General features: G+C 40.5%; 2 protein-coding genes and 1 pseudogene across 4 annotated transcripts in view; 2 read left to right on the top strand and 1 right to left on the bottom strand.

Annotated features, from left to right (window-relative positions):
- Adam12 (ADAM metallopeptidase domain 12) overlaps nucleotides 1-5,231 on the top strand; it is a 349,026-nt gene extending 343,795 nt beyond the window's left edge. Inside the window, exon 23 of the mRNA XM_063244913.1 lies at nucleotides 220-5,231. Coding sequence (XP_063100983.1) covers nucleotides 220-280 — 61 coding nt within the window. The 3' untranslated portion in view covers nucleotides 281-5,231. The remainder of the gene's footprint in view (nucleotides 1-219) is intronic.
- Nucleotides 5,232-6,683: 1,452 nt separating this feature from the next.
- LOC111754456 (succinate dehydrogenase [ubiquinone] cytochrome b small subunit, mitochondrial-like) lies at nucleotides 6,684-7,156 on the top strand (annotated as a pseudogene).
- A 1,909-nt stretch (nucleotides 7,157-9,065) lies between these two features.
- Nucleotides 9,066-16,833, bottom strand: part of Fank1 (fibronectin type III and ankyrin repeat domains 1) — a 159,462-nt gene continuing 151,694 nt past the window's right edge. For 2 of the 3 annotated variants that reach the window (XM_063244920.1, XM_063244919.1), the window contains 5 exons: nucleotides 13,075-13,240; nucleotides 10,258-10,401; nucleotides 9,559-9,636; nucleotides 9,420-9,464; nucleotides 9,222-9,311 (listed from right to left, as the gene is read on the bottom strand). In XM_063244920.1, the coding sequence (XP_063100990.1) occupies nucleotides 9,246-9,311; nucleotides 9,420-9,464; nucleotides 9,559-9,636; nucleotides 10,258-10,401; nucleotides 13,075-13,240 (499 nt within the window). In that variant the 3' untranslated portion in view covers nucleotides 9,222-9,245. Of the gene's footprint in view, nucleotides 9,312-9,419; nucleotides 9,465-9,558; nucleotides 9,637-10,257; nucleotides 10,402-13,074; nucleotides 13,241-16,833 lie in introns of all 3 variants that reach the window. The other variant, XM_063244918.1, reaches the window with a different exon arrangement.

The following is a 16,833-nucleotide window of genomic DNA, read 5'->3' as shown; positions in this document are numbered from 1 at the left end:
TGATCAACCATCTGTTGTAAACTACTGGGAATTCCGAGCAAGGTCTTTGATATCATTTGCAATCCCTGCCAAAAATAAGAGTGGTTTCCAGTCAGATTCGACCTAACAGATTACAGGAAAACGACTTATGCCACCCAGGGTTTTAATATCTACAGGAGTAACTCTCAGGAACTCTAAATACAATTTTGTTTTCTCTTCTTTTGATTTCTCTTACTTCAGACCTGCTCCAAAGTATCCACACCAAGTGCCCAGATCCATGCACACCGCCTACATTAAGTGAGAAGCAAGTGGACGCCTTTTTTTCAACAGTGAAGACAGAAGTTTGCACTATCTTTCAACTCCAGTTGGAGTGATTTTTTTGTACCAACTTTTAGAACTTTTTAAATTTTAAAAAACCATTATTCCAAGAACTTTGAGCTACTGCCGTCGGTGCTGTGCTGTGCTATGGTGCTCTGTATACTTGCTCAGGAACTTGTAAATTATTATTTATGCAGAATGTTTATTACAGTGCAGTGCGCTGTGGTAGGCATTTTTACCATCACTGAGTTTTCCATGGAAGGAAGGCTTGTGCTTTTAATATTTTAGTGAACTTGAAATATCCTGCTTAATGGGATTCTGGACAAGATGTTTACTTTCTGATCAAGGCTTTATTGGGAAACAGTCACCCAGCTGCCCTCAGCTGTGGTTAAAGTACCTGACACAGCTCAAGAGAGCCCAGGTAAAACCTCAAGTGATTTTGTGGAATTTCTAGTGTGGGCCAAAGCTGAGGGCTGCAAGTCAAGGCTGTGCCTGGCCTTCAGGGAGGTCCTGGGCCCTGGCAAGCTGACATGCCCCCAGGACGAAAGAGAAGGATCTGGTTTCTGGCCAGGATACTTTGGAGAGAACCTGGGTTGCAGACAGGAACTTTGAGGTGTGGCCCCCCCAAGTTAGAGACTGGAATGCCAGGCCAGGCAGAAACTTGACCTGGAGCTGACCAGCCATGAGCACATTTGGACAGCAGACAAAGAAGAGATCTGTAGCTTTGCTCACGGTTTTGCTACATAGAAACATTAAGAACTTCTTTTTCTGGCTGCCCTTCACAGAGAGCTGGCATCAGCACATTATTTAGACTGGGAATGGTGATGTTTCCACAAGGAAGCCACTGCAAACCTCCATCTCCCTGTACTGTTTGGAGCTAAGCAAATTACCACATTATCTTCTGAACTGTAATACAATGACCTTGTGTTCAGACAGACAGATGAGGCTTTCCCTGAGACCATAATTATTTTCAGATGTAAAGTAGTAACCAGATCTAGCCCATCAGTTCTTTAGATAAAAATCTCCTTCTACTGAAAGGTTCGACTTATTAAAAACGAGAATCCCTATGCTTGCAAAAACTACAACAAAATGAAATGCTATTCTTATGGTACAGCCTATGGCTACACTACTTACCAGTATACATTGAACAAAGAACACTTTAATTCTCTGTAGTACATTTTCTCAGCTAAAGATGTTTCTAACATAGTGTGAAGCCTTAACACTTACAGCCTACCTGTTGAGCATCACAGATTGTGAAATGGAAATCAATTTCCTGATCTTACATATTCATGCAAAGCGGGATTGGGCAAGTGGCTGCTTTCACATTTTCTTCTGCCAGTATCTGAGTAGGAGCCATTTCCACAAGAAGATCTTTAAGATGCCTGAATCCAATGGCATGAAAAGTATAAAAATGCTCACATAATGCAAAATGCCAGCTTGCCTCTCCCTGTCTCTTGGGGAAGTCATGTATGACTAGTTTTCACAATTGACAATAGTTTTATAATTCACTGAGTGTTTTATGATAAAACTTTAAGAGTCATTTCAATGATTTTCCTATGCCTGGAAGCAGAAAGAAAAATACATACCAAGAATCTTGGTTTGCCTTTCAAAAAACAAAAGTGCATTTAACTTTGTCCACGTTCCCCACTGTATCCAGGCAACGTAGTATTCATAACTGTGGAGAAATAAATCCATGTACAAACACACAAAAGGGAACACAGCTCTAATACATTCCAATTCTTATAGCATGCATCTGTTTATTATATAATTATCTTCGTAAAAATGTAAAGCCATGGTAGATGATATTACTGCTGATGAGATACATACAGAATTACTGTAACTGATTTTACATTTGGCAATTGTATTAAGGCCAAAACATATAATATTGAAAAAGTTTACAGTTTTTTATGGTGCATTATGTGGGTATTGTCTTTCTAGATGCCCAAATCCTTAGATCTGACATCTTAGCCCCTTGTATTTTGAGTACAGGAAGGAAATGAATGGACTTTATTTTTGTTTCTGCTTAACCATAAGTCCTGTGCTTTTAAAGAACCAGGAAAAGTTTGATCTTAAAGGAGGTTAAAACTGTGATCCTATTTCATGTCATCAATGGCCACTTAGGGGCTGTGGCTGGTGACATATTCTTATCTCTAAAATACTTAATAGCTTTTATAGAGCCATGCAGTTTATTTCTGAATAAGAACATATTTAAACCTAATATTCCCTTATAACACACAGATATTAAAGGAGTACTTCCAAGAAGCAATATTTATCAAATAAGCATATATAGCAATAACTTCCATTTTAATGTAACTTAGGAACCAGTAACTAGGGTGGTAGTCATTTTTGGGAGGAGGGTACTTTTCTCCTTTTTTACAGATTCATTAATGTTGGAAACAAAAATTAAGATTTATATTTCAATTGGTGATCTATTCTTTCATATTTCTAAAAAATTTTGTAGATATGAATAATTGAGTTGATTTAATTTTTGTAAGTCCATCGCTGAGAAAGCTCAGTGCCTAATACACAAAGGAGGCCTGGAGATTACTCATTTCCCTTTGTACATCTAGGATTAATTGTAGGTTAAGGGACCCCACTTTATAGGGAAGTATATGGCTAATCTTTCAGGCATGAAATGTAATCCCATTAAAAGTATATCTCATGAAATGTTTTTAACGGTTTGTTTTCCTGACACATGGGATCAGATGTGTAGCAACCAAGAGAAACAAGGCATAACATTTTCCATTGTTGAAATATGCATGCAGGAGTTACACTACCCAGTGTGAATTTTCCAGCTTTCACATGTAGGATGACATCACAAAAAACACAACAGCAAGAAAATAAGCTATATGAGAATAAATACTCCTGAACTAGTCTCCAAGGGAACATTTTTATGCCTTCTTTATGAAGAATTCTCAGACTGAAATTTAGGTCATTGTTCTCTGAAAAATCAATACAACACATCAATGCATCCCCTAAAACTGCTAAAACTCTGATCCACATCAGAATACTCTTAGGACCTAGGATCAATGGTGCTAAAAAAAAAAAAAGAGAGCCTGACACTGGGCTGACTAGAATGCCTGCATATCCTCCTGCCACCTCTCAACTGATGTTTACTAAGCACTCTGAGCCAACAAGTCCCTGACAACTGAGAGAGCACAATGCCTGGGCAGCTGGGCCAGATCTTCCTAATACACTCTGACCTTTCAGTCTTTCCCACGAGACTCATTTCATCTTAAAGCTTTGCTAGGTATGACTGCCCTAGATGTCTTGGAGAAAGCCCAGGGCAGATTCAGTTTACAGATACTTACTGCTTTCAAAATGGTCCCAGTCATATACTAGTGACCCAAATTAAAGTGACAACAACCCTCCTGAAAGTCTCCCAAAATCAGCACTAACCCAGAGATATGATTGTCAGGCTAGGAGTTTCGTACACAGCAACTGGCCAATGGGAGTCATTGCAGGTACCATCTTTTCTCATCTCCACCCATACTGGAAGTCAGCGCAGGGCTGCCATAGCTACTCCCCATGATGTATCAGCAGGCTCATACACATGCCTGGACACAGAGAGCCAGAGGCAAATACGGCCCTTTACCTTTCCTGGTCACCAGACACTAGTGCCTTACAAAGCTAAACCCCATGCTGATGCCACTCCAGTCTCCAACAATCAAATCTCTTAATTACTGTTCTCAGTACTTCAAGTTGGCTGACATAGTGACTACTACACTGTGTGGCTATTCTGCAGGTTCACCTACTGGATACCCAAAGCCCACCTTCTCTAGGGCCACCTTTCCAGCACTCACCAGCCTTGAATTCCCCAAGTCTCTTCCACAGGCATAGTGACCACAGTGACCTCCCATCTAATACTTTGTTCTTAGGGAAGTTAACCATAGAAAAACCAACTTAGCTAGGACTGCAAAATTCTCCTGACTTACTCTTAAGTTCCTGTTGATATCTACTGCTTTTAAAATTGTGTGAAAACTCTGATCAATAACAGCCTTCTGAGAAAGATTTGCAAGTCCCATTCACAGAACCATGTCTGTAGAAGAGGATAATTCCTGGATTCTTCTATTCACAAAGGAAAGTACCATTTCCCTGACTGTTGCAGAAAAGATACCCCCTTTACTTTTGGGACTGTAGTGGCCGTTTATAATTCAACCATTACAATCTTGTTTCATATTTTAAAAAAAGAAATATATGAAATTGTTAAAATAGTAGTGGATAGTGGTAGTCAGAAAATTGAACAGTCAAAAGAATTCTTGATTTAAAGTGACTCAGCTTCTTTAGGTTGAATGCTTTCTAATCTACCCTGATTTCCCACATTATCTTCAAAAATCATGCTCTATATCCTTCATAACTCTCCTGGAAACATAGTGTTTTAATCCTTAACTTAGCACATTTAAATTCAGACAAAAGAATAATATAATCATTTTAGTTTTACAAAAAAGTTGAATACTATTTTATGTTCGTGGCCTATAATCAGTAGGTGCCTTCATAGAGCAGTGATAGCAAAAACAAATGAGAAAGGCAAAAACTCTCTAAGCAATAGAGGGCCAAGACTTTTAGGAAAAGTAGAAGCAGAACTAATAGTTCCCTTACCTCCTTCCGTCAAATCAAAGTGGTAGGTGGTCGGGCAGCCTGATGTCTGAATGTGGGTGGCAGCTGTCAGTGCAGCTCTTTAACTTGGTTACAGGCTGTTTAGCACAGTACAGATTGAAGTTACCGCTACATAAACCAGCACAGTCATTTTGTAGTGCTTCCTCCATTTATAATGCTTTTGGTTTGCTAATTTTTTCACATAACTTTTTATGTTACATTCTGTTGCTTTTGTACACATTTCTCATATTAGGGATCTACAGGAAAATACAACCTGCTATTTCAGTAGAAAAAGACATTGTTAAGAATATTATACCCAATAAATGGTAAAGAGGTAATTATAGTGTCTTATTTGTTACTGAAAACATTACAAAAATGGAGACTAAAGGTTCATGCAAAAAATGCATATTCCCATTAATTTATAAATGTATAAGAAAATTTCAGAGCACAAGACATTGAGAATTGGGAGGAGGCAACGAGCAACATACATACCGCCAGTTCTCAAGGGCTACCCAGGGAGGGGACACAGTGGGGAAGAAAACACCTGTTCACATGTACCATTGGTGTGTCAGGGACACTTGATATTTTTTTGAGCAACATAAATTCATTGTCTATCAAAAATGTTTAAATTCACCTTATTTGTGTAGGAGACAGTTCAAAAAGTAAGCAATAACAGTGACAGCAGATGAATAGGAACTAAAAATCTAAAGGTAATAATTATTTTTAGTATTTTTATATTTTTGAATTTTTAAGAAATAGCACCCAACTTCATAAAGAAGCTGTAGGAAATAAAAATATACACACATAGTCATATATACATATACATTCATATATACTCATATATATTCAAAATGGTAACAAGAATAAAGAGGTCTTTATATTTACCATTTTTCACTTGTGACAAAGCAAGTAGGCAAATAGTATAGAGCTAATTTCAAATAGCTACTAAGGTAGATGAAGTTGACGCATATCAAATGGGACACCCCAGACATACAGAACTTCTTTCAAAGTGCCTTTGAAAGGGAAAAGGGAAAGGGGAGAGGGGAAAGGGGGAGAGGGAGAAACTTTTATAGAAAACAATTCTGTGTTCTAGAAACCTAATGATTCTGTAGTCAAAGATGAATTACAAATTATCTAGAAAACAGCAGTTAACAGCACTGCAAATAGCACTATGATTGTACTTCTCAAAATTCCTTGAATTATAAGAACTTACCTATTAAAATCCATTGCCACACCTTTTTCCTGGACATTCCCATTCAGTTATGAGCCCAAAAAATCTGTATTTAGCAAGTGCCCCAGTTGGATCTTTAGACCTGAAAGGCTTGGGGAAAAAGCTCGTGGTAATACAACTAAGCTGCTGAAAAGAAAATGCATAATCCTAAGCACATCTATTACTAAACAAAACAGTACATTTAATAATATCAACAAAAAGTTATAAAAGGAACAGCAAGATAAACCAATGGAAAAATAGAAGAAATTAATTTGTACAGATAAAAAGTATAATTAGAAAACAGAACAAATAAAACCATGAGTTGTTGCTCTTAGAGAAAACTGAAACAAAATTAAACCACTTCCTAGTCTTCAGCATAGAGAAACAGTAAAACTGGAGACCCAAGACATAAGCATATAGAATACAGCAATTTACCATACCCCAAGGAGAATATCTCAGGAATGTAAGGATAGTTCAATAATAAGTCCAGAGGGAGGACAATATTACCAGACCTGATGAGAGCAATAAAGAATGTGGGTCACTGCTGAGTTGGCAGATGACCTTGAGCCTTCAAAAGCAAGATGGCCATTGTCTTGAGGTTGAGTGTCTTCTGCAGTGCCCAAGGAAGCCAAGCTCTGTTCGTTTGAACTCCAGTGTTCAATCCTGTTCCTGTTGCAACATTTTTACAAGATTGACTTGCCCCAGGGTAGTTTGGAACGCAGAATATTCACCAATCACCAAGCCATCATTCTGATTCCAAGGTTGCATCTCTCCTCTGGCTAATGAACAAGTTGTCAGCATTTTGCTCCTGTGCCTACTTCCAGTGACATATTTGAATCCTTGCTCTGCAATGGACTACTCCCTGGCTACAGCCCTGACTCTTTACAGGGGCCTTGGACATGTTACTGTGCTCGTGGGAACGCATGCAGAGCTGCTAAAGCAGCCTTTTGGTACTCTCGGGCCAAGACCTTTGCTGGGCTTTGTTATTTCAACTATAATAGTGTGGGCATATGCAAAGCTGTGGCCACGCTATGAAAGCTCTGCTCTTTTTGACTTAATGCCTTAAGAACTGAATGTATGCTTCTTTGCCTCTGCTCTGTCATTATATTCAGCTCACAATAAGGAAGAAATAACAGATAAGTCCATCGGTGGACAAACCTCCTTATCACATGGCTATTTTCAGAATTTAATTCTGAGGAAAAAGTTTGAGAAAAATTGCATCCAAGAAATAGTGAGACCAAGTTCTATAATTTTGGTGAGTTAATAGGATTTTCTCTCAGCTCACAAAACTCAGTATAACCAAAGTTACTTATGAGTTTTTGCTTTGCATTTTTATCAGTCTCTTAAAGAAAACTTAGTTTTATTACAATCAATACATGATCAGGATTTTGCACTTTTTCTGGGAACAACAGAAAAAGTGAAAGATTGTTAATTCATGAGTAAAGGTTGTGGAAAATTAGCATTTCATTTTCAGAAACGTCTCTTGTCTGTTCAGTTGGTAACAGCAAATGATGATTATTGTATATCCTAGAAAAACTAAAATCAAGAGATGCTGATAGCTGACATTACAGATATCTAAATCCTAGGAAAGAAAGCATGAAGAATCTCTGAATTTAGAGATCCATTTGGGGAAGAGGTCTTCCTTGCAGCTGTACTGCAATATTACAGATTCCCAACAGAATTCTCAAGTGTGTCCTAAAATTATCTATGCATAAGTATAAAACTCTATATGACATATTATTTTCCTACTGTGGGAGAATTTCTAATAAGAAAATGTATCCTGTGAAAAGAAACTTTTTAAAAATAAAAGATTATATAATAATAATAAGAGAATGGGATATGTACTCCACCACAGAAGCGGGTAAGGGACATACTATACAAAGACTGAGACATAAAATTGAGGTGAATGATAATACCAATCACAAAAGGATGAGGAGCCTTTGCAGAGTTTTTTATATGCTCTCATTTTTAGGTTTTAAAAATCTAGCAAATTATAAAGAGGGGTACATTGTACAAAAGGTATAGCACTAGTGAAATCTTTATGAACAGGATATATATCTGGCTCACAGACCTAATTCTTAGGGTGAGTAGTCTATATGAAATAAAGCTAAAGGTTACTAATATCAATAAAATTGATTGTTTTCTCTGGATGCTCCCCTAAGTTTTGGAGCTTTAATTGCCTTTTAATTAGCCTTTCCCTACTGAGAAAATTCCACTCACATGATGCATTTTTTTTTGTAGCTGCTTTATTCACAAGCCAGGTTAACCAGCGAGACACAAAATGCATGTGGTCTGCTAGCTAACGTCTTTGTTGCCTTTTAAGTGTGTTTCCCAAGTTAAAGTTCTACCACATTTGTATCTTTTTAAGGCCCCAACCAGCAGACATGGTTGTGGTTAACCCCTACTTGTCTACGAATTGCATGATCAGCTTCCAAAATTTTTCCGCTCTGTCTGAAGACAGCATTGAACGCTGTATGGTGAGGTCATCAAGCCGCCAGCAGACTGGATCTTTCATTGTCAGGGCATGAGTACATGCAAACACATGGATGGACAGGGCTGTTCTAGGAAGACTGACCCCCAACCAGACACTGCTAGCAGACCATGACTAGAGACTTGAGATATGTATTTGAGCTTTGATGTGAAGCCAAGAGCTGAAGAGAAAACTCCTGGGCTTTTAGGGGGAGCACCACTGCGGGAGGCCACAGCAGCCTGACAGCACGGCCTGGAAGGCCTTCAGGTGGGGGAGGAAGGATAATAGGAAGCACATGGAGGAAAGAATGCCAACAGCCTGGAGTGGCCCCGAGGACAGCTGGGGGCAAGAGCCAGGAGTGGGAGACCCATGCATGTTTGTGTAGCTCTGGTGCATTAATATTTGGTTTCATCTCTAACTGTAAAGGCACAAGTGCAAGAAAACATCCCTGTTCTATAGACGCTCAACGAGGCAAGCACATATACATGTGCACTTAGGTAAAAAGATGTATTTCTATGTGGGAACAGTTGTCTGTTACAAAAAAGTCACTGTGAATCTCCAACTAAATAAATAAATGAGTAACCTTCAAAGACATGGGATTTCTTATATCTGTGTTCAACAGTCATGTTTTGCTCTGCTTTGCTTGGATTTTGCAGACAGGTGGTGCTCTGATCAGTGGACAGAAGACTTCTGGGGCAGCTGCTTCTTTTTCCTTTCTTCTAACAAGGAGAGCACATTCTAGAAAAACAAAACAAGCAGGTGAATGTCCTCCAAGGTTTTGATGGGGTGTTTTGGGAATCGAAAGACACTACAAATAACCTTGTTAGGCAGAAAGCACATTCCCACCTGTCTGTCAAAAACTCTGGCCATTTCTAGGACACCTTTGCCAAACTGAAAGAGGAAACAACAAAAATTATAATTATGCATTATAAAATTATATTTCTTTCTTCTCCTCCAAGAAAATTAGTATGAGGATTAACTTTACCTCATTTTTTATGCTTGCATCTGCCCCTTTATCAAGTAGTAATTCCACTAACTGTTCATGGTTATTCAGCACAGCCACCTGAAAGACACAACAGTGCCACGTGAGCTGTCCTGCCCCTTCCCCTACCCCAAAGGCACCCAGGCAGCAGAGAGGGTGCACCTGGCACATTCTAGACACAGGGAGTCCACCAGCAGCACCACGCAAGGGCAGACCTGGCCAGGCTTAAACCAAGCCTCTGCATGACAGGCCTGTGCCCTGCTAATTCTATGGTGGTAGAAACCAGAAGGTAAATGTCATCTCCCTCATTCCATACCGAAGCAACATGAAAGAGGCCAGTCCAGACCACCACAGATGGTTTTAACAAATCTGTTTTAGGGACTGAGGGTGCTAATCATTAAAGAAATTTTAAAAGACAACAAAAATGTAATAGTGCTCATATAGTAATGTAGGCCTATTGTCCCAACTACTGGGGCGGCTGAGGCAGAGAAAAACTTGAGTCCAGGGATTCAAAGCCAGCCTGCACAACATAACAAGACCCTGTCCCAAAACAGATAAAACTAGTGACATGCTCATGCCTTTATTAACAGGCTGATAGGGAACACATACGCAGCCAAAAGCCAGAGCTCCTGCCTAAGAGACTAGAGTCTCAAGAGAATGTCTAAAGGTGGAAAAGCCCTGACCTCTGGCAGAAAGCCATACCATGAGAGGCGTCTTTCCATCTTTGTCCTTCACATTCACATTGGCCCCAGCCTCAATGAGGAGCGAGGCCACCTTCTGGCTTCCTGAAACTGCGGAGACTCGCATGAGTGGGGTCCACCCTGAACAGGCGTCCACGACATCTACCTGCAGTCCAGACAAAGAGCTGTCTCAGTCAGTCCGCTTCCCCTGAAGATCATACATCATAGACTGACACGTGCCTATTTACTGGACTCCACACTGATTAGCAGCCCTTCTAGACTCAGTGCATATCGATTGATTGGGCTGTTAGATTAACTCACAGCCGTGTGTGGTGAGAAAACCCCTGACACTCACTACAGAGTGGTTTCAAGAAGCCCTGACCCTGGTGGCATTTTCATCTCTACGGTTTAAAATGGGAAAAAGAGACTCTAGAATAAAGTCAACAGAACTTCCCTTGGTCCCTTGTGAATTATTTTAGGTTCTCTTGCTTAACTATCCTCACCTGTTTTTTTTTTTTTTAAAGTAGCACCAGTTTGGCTTATCTTTATGTATAATTTATAAGCACTTTAAATCCTTTCTAGAATCAGTTAGTAATACATACACTCATACCACTAAGCTTAATATTGGTTAATTTTAGGCAGGAGACTGAGAACAAATACAAAGCGACTAGATCCATTACCCAAACCTGATCTGAAAAGTTTCCTAAGCCTAATCCTAACCCTTCCCTAAAGTAGAATACACTTGGTAATAAGATGGTCATTCCCCAGTGACCTGCTTTGTACTGAATTCTCAATTTAGTATTTTAAGAGAAATATTATAAAATAAGAAGAGGTAAATACTGTCTCTTCCAGTGAAAACCTAGTCAATCTATAAAGTGGTACTGAAATAGATATGTGTGTGAGAGAGAGACAGAGGGAGAGAATGCAGGGACATGCATACATAGACATTCTGTTACAGAAAAATTACAGATGATCTATAACTTAATAACAGACTGTTAGGTTGTTTACACATATAAGAACATCCAATGCTATAGCACCCTCCTTTGGGCCAATAAACAACCTGTGGGCAATAAGCTCCATTACATTTGAATAATAACAACAATCATCTGATATTACAAAATGCTTTATACAGTTTCAAACATACTTTAATATACACTTTCCCTTTTGGTCTAGAAGGTTTGACAGGAGCAGGTGTTTTCATTCCTGATTTAGAAATAATTGAACTCCATTTCAAAGAAACCAAGTATGTTTCCTAAGACCACATGGCTCATTAAATGTAGAAATAGTTCCCTTGATCAAGTAAATAAGTCACCCTAAATATAAAGGCATTACATTTGGGAATATGGTAGCAGTGCCTCTTTGGCACCTAACGCCTTCCCAGTCTTCAGAAGCATCAAGGGAGCATCTGCCGAGAACATAGATGCTAGTTGACAGCCTCTGCCCACCACTAGCAGTTGCCTCTAGGTTCTAGTGCTGTCCTCTGCAAAGTGGCTCTTGTACTTCAGAGAAAGATGAAATTTACACCAAATAATTGCCTTCAAGTCTGAAGCCCAGATAGCCTGCATTTCCAATATTCCAGTATTTCAGTGTTTGTGACAGAGACCTGCCTTATGCTGGGTCCCATTCCTCTTTCAGCAAAGATCAGTCTCTTCTCAACCATAACTGTACTGAATCCGAAGCATGAGTCCAGCTCATCATAAACCAAACAAGAGGATGTGGCTGTTGCTACCATACATAACACTGTCCCATAGAGGCCCATGGCTAAGCCTTCCAACCTCTTGGGTGTGGTTCTAAAGCACAAGAAGACAAGAGATGCTATAGAAAAGAATTATCATAATGACCAAGATTCTTCCTTCCTGAAGTCCTTTTCCAGCTATCCAAGAGCAGTGGCAGGAGCAGGAGCCAGTGCATTCCCACAATTTAAGCCTCGCTTTCCCTCAATCACACTTCAGTGACAAACTAGAACAAATCTACCAGTCTTCTGGGATAGATGGACTTTCTTCAATTTCAGTTGATTTTTCAGGGCATCAGTTTAATTCCTCCATATTCTTCACCATCCAACAATCACAGGATAGTATTTTACCAATTGCTCTTTATTCCTATGACTTGAAATGTTTAGTCCAAGACTCGAAAGAGATTAATGAATATTCAGAGTTATCAGAAGTTATCATAATTTACCTGATTGTAATGATCCATCTTTAAACATCTACAAAAATCCAAGCAACTCTACTTCTATTTGCTGTCAGATCTGTCTTCTGATGACATGGAAATCAAAGAGAACCAACATGCCTGCTCCTGCTTCAGGGTAAACACAGCAAGAGTGGAAATGGTCCATGCTTCATACAGTCAGTTTATCCTTTGTAAAACTTTTGTAATGACTAATCTTTAAAGCAAACCAACAATAAAAATAACCTAATTTTAAAATCAAGAATAAACACTGTAGCTACACAAGTCCTTAACATCTTTGTGTCTCTAGCACTCAATATCTGGCACATGGTCGATGCTCGAGGAAGCTTCGTAATAGATTAAACAAAGAAATGAGTAAGTTATGAACAAAGGGATAAGCAAAGTAATAGCTTCACGTCCAGCTCTGAGTGTGGCCATATTTCTTTTTTCTACCTAGCTCCAACCTCCATGACAAACTGAGCCTCATTATCATATAGAATGCACAAGGACCCTTTGCTCCAGGACCCACAGGGGCTTTCTTCATGACAAGCCAGAGATTTTTCTCCAGCATTTCTAAGTTCCACCTCTTAAACACCTGGCTTCTCATTGAGCCTGCAGAACAGCCTTTCAGGATCTTAGCAGTACTTGTGTGGTTAACAAGACAGACTCCTACCTCACAGCCGTCCTTTATCATCCAGTCGATCACAGGGCAGTGGCCCCCATCTGCAGCCCAGTGCAGGGCTGTGCAGCCTCCCAGGTCTCTAGCATCCCAAGAAGCTCCATGTCTTCGGAGATATTTCACAACATCTAAGTGTCCTGCATAGCACGCAAGCATTAGACTGCAACACAGGAAAGCAGCAGCATGCAGCGGTGAGTGCAGCTCTGTGCTTGGATACATTTGCCCTGCCTGGCTTAAACCAAAAAACCTGAGTTTGACTGAAAAAGCCACGTGCTTTATTCATATGGAATATACAGGTATCCAGCAACTAGTCAATAATCAAAATATGTTATATCCTCACAATGGAGCATTACTTGGCCATGACAAGGAAATAAAATGCCCCACCAAGGGTAAATCTTAAAATATTCTAATAGAAGATACCTGACATAAAAGGTCACATATCTCCCCTTCCTGTTTACATGAAATATCCAGAGTAGGAAAATCGATAAGCAGACCTAAAGGCTGGTGGTTGTCTGGAGCTATAGGGAAGGAGTGACTTATAATACACAGCATCTCTCTGGGGTGATAAAAATGTTCTAGAATTAGATAGTGGAGGTGGTTGCAAAACCTGTGAACATGATTTATCATGCTGATTTGTATATTTTAAAGGTCCATATTTTATGGTATATGGATTATATCTTGATGATAAAGGGTCACAAACTAATATAAAATATTAGATTTAAAACACCCATAAGGGCTGGGGATTTAGCTCAGCAGCATAAGTGCCTGCCTTGCAAGCAGGCAGTTATGAGTTTGATCCCTGGTATCGATAAAAAAAAATTAAAAATAAAAACACCCATAAATCCATGATAATACTCAAAAAATAATACAACAAAACACTAACATATAGTATTAGAGATAACATTAAGCTAATTACTCACCTTAAATTCAGTATTTAAGGGAAATAAGTAAACATTTACTGTACTTTGCCTAGAATGAAATGTGGTCCATCTCAGCTAAAGGGAAGCTCTTTATTTTTTACAGGTGACTGTCAACTAATAATTTGGAAGGAATCATAAAATTAGAAAAATCCTTCTTTTTGAAACTCCAACTTAATAGTTGAGTTAGGCAAATATCAACAATGGATATTAAAATTATTGGATAGAAGGATAGTAGGGAGTAAGTTCACTCAGTGCTGGGTTATCAGCCCACGCTATGTTTTCTAACTCCAGTGGGGAAATTGAGTCTTTATAAAGAAGCGATCTGGCAGTCATCACCTGACCAGTGTCACGCCTTCCAGGGGGCATAGTGTGGTCACCACACCAGCTCAGAAGTGATCTTGCTAAAAATGCTGATCAAAGTCCAGTTAAACCTCTAAGCCAAACTTCATTTTAGCAATAAAGGATAAGATGAACAAGTGCCTCTTCCTCATCTGGGAGGCCCCTAGGCCAATTCAGAGCAGAAAGCACTTAGAAGATCATGATCTGCTCTCCTCGAAGAGCCATTGCTTCCTAGAGGGAGGGAAAGTGAGTAGAGAGGGAGGAGGGAGGTGGAGGCAAAGGCAGAAGGAGAGAGGAAGAGGCAGAGAGAGAGGGGCAGGGAGGGAAGGAGGGAGCCGGGAGGGAGGGAGGGAAGGAGAGGGAGGAGGGGGAAGGAAGAAGGGAAAGGAAGGGAAGAAGGGAGGGGAAGGAAGCAGGAAGAAGAGGGAGGTGGAGGCAGAGGCAGAGGCAGGGGGAGAGATAAAGCGGGAAAGGTACAGAGACCAATCCAGAATAAGGAAGACTACAGAAACAAAATGTTCTGTATAAGCCTTGCTTGTTCATGATCTTGCCTCAGCCCTTGTCCCTAAATAAAGATGAGGCAAGTAGAAAGACATGCATAGATGGCATAAGGTGTGGTCCTACATTAGTATGCAGACTAATGACCTCGTTTTCGGGAGACACAGACTGAATTATTAAGGGGTTGTGATGTCTAACATCACCTTGAAAAGATAAACCAAGAGAGGGATGGCAGAAATGTAGACAGAGAAGCAAATGTGATCAAATAACCAACAAGTGCCAAGCCTAGATGGTGAATACACAGGTGTTTGTTTTGGATTATTCTTTTATCTTTGCTAAATATTTGGAAATTTTTGAACCAGGCATAGTGGTGCATGCCTGTAATTATAGCACTCAGGAGGCTGAATTGGAGGACTGCTACGAATTCAAGGCCAGCCTGAGCCACATAGTGGAACCCTGTCTCATATATAAATGTAGGTATTTTGAAATTAAAAAAAAAAAGGTTGGAAAATAGAAGCTCTTCCCAATAAGGAAAATGTACAAGTGCCTCTCTGAGTGAGCACTGGTGCATACAACACCCAGGCAAAGCCTGGCAGAGCTAGGGTGCCTGGCGACCCCATCTCCATATAGCACCATCCCCGGAGACTCCCAGGAGAGAGCACAAACTTTGCCTGCCCAGCTTCGAGGCTCAGACTCAGACCTGACAGCCCAGGTCTTTCAATGGCCTTTGCCAAGGGAAGAAAATTTCTTTTTACTATTTAAATACTCTACAGTCTAGTTATCTGGATGATTATTTTTAAATGCTTCTTTCCTGATTAAAAAGGAACGCATGCTAGGTAGAAGATTCCAGCATCAGAGTCACTGAGGAGGACCAGCTCCTGAGCCTGTTGGACCAGCTTCTGGGAGACAAGGGTTGTTGAAAACCAGCCCCCAAAGCCTGGACTGCCCAGCAAGGAGCTGAGACCTCAGCTGCTTCCCAGGGACTGGGGTAGCCTCTGAAGCCCACTTTCTTCCTATCTGCAGAAAGACAGCAAAGTCCCATGTGCCAGGGTACAAAGTCTGCCTTTAGTCTTCTCTACAACCAAAGTGTCACCTGCACTTCAAGGGTGAGGCCCCCCAGTGGTCTGCTGGAACCCAGCTTTAGGGGGTCATGCTTGTCCAGCCCTATAGGGAGGGAGAGTGGCAGGACCACCCCTGATGTGCAGCCCTGACAAAGACCCAGTGAGACTCCAGCCAAGCCCAAGTGCAGGGGCAGAGCCACCTGCTTGCAGCACCTGGCCCCTTATCAAAGTCACCTTCCTGAATCCTTGGCACAGACCCTGGGGTGGGCTTTTCTCCTGTGTATTCCTGATGCCCCATCCAAGTCTTCTCCCTCCTCCCCCCACCCCCACCCTGTTTTGTTGTTGTTGTTGTTTTGGTTTTTGGTTTGTTTTTTTTTTTTTCTTGGTACAGGGAATGTAACGCAGGACCTCCATGCTGGCCAGGAAAGCGCTGTGCCGCTGAGCTATGTCCCTTTTTTGACATAGCTTTCATTTTCTTATTGTTTCATATACTTCTCTGTTTCAATGCTGCCAAAGCTTCTACATACTAAATATTCATCCCAAGTCAGTCCACTACTGCTGTAAATTTGTTTCAAATGTCTCACAGTGGTACATAAAGCTACAGCAGATGTCCTTATTATACAGCCTTATTTGCATCCCTGATTATTTTCTAGGGGTAAATTTGTAAAAACAGAGTCCCTGTGTCAGTGGTCATGGCTTACTTTAGCATACGTGGGTGCATGCGTGCATGTGTGCGTGTGTGTGCGTGTGAGACTGGGGAGCCCAGGCCGTCCACGAGCCAGCCACATGCTCCACTGCTGAGCTCCACCTCAGCCCTCTGACTCTCTCCTGATGTGGATTTTCAGTTGCCTTCCAAAAATTTCCAAAGATTTACATCTCTATCATCTTTATCTCAAAGTGTCCCTTTTACTCCGCCAATACTTATTTTGTAATTA

Source organism: Cavia porcellus, unplaced genomic scaffold (assembly GCF_034190915.1).
Source record: "Cavia porcellus strain 051 isolate PalLab524CR breed Dunkin Hartley unplaced genomic scaffold, mCavPor4.1 scaffold_2, whole genome shotgun sequence".
In the NCBI taxonomy this organism is placed as follows: domain Eukaryota; kingdom Metazoa; phylum Chordata; class Mammalia; order Rodentia; family Caviidae; genus Cavia; species Cavia porcellus.
Note: the sequence above shows the minus strand (reverse complement) of the source record. Positions and strands in the feature narration are given on the sequence as shown.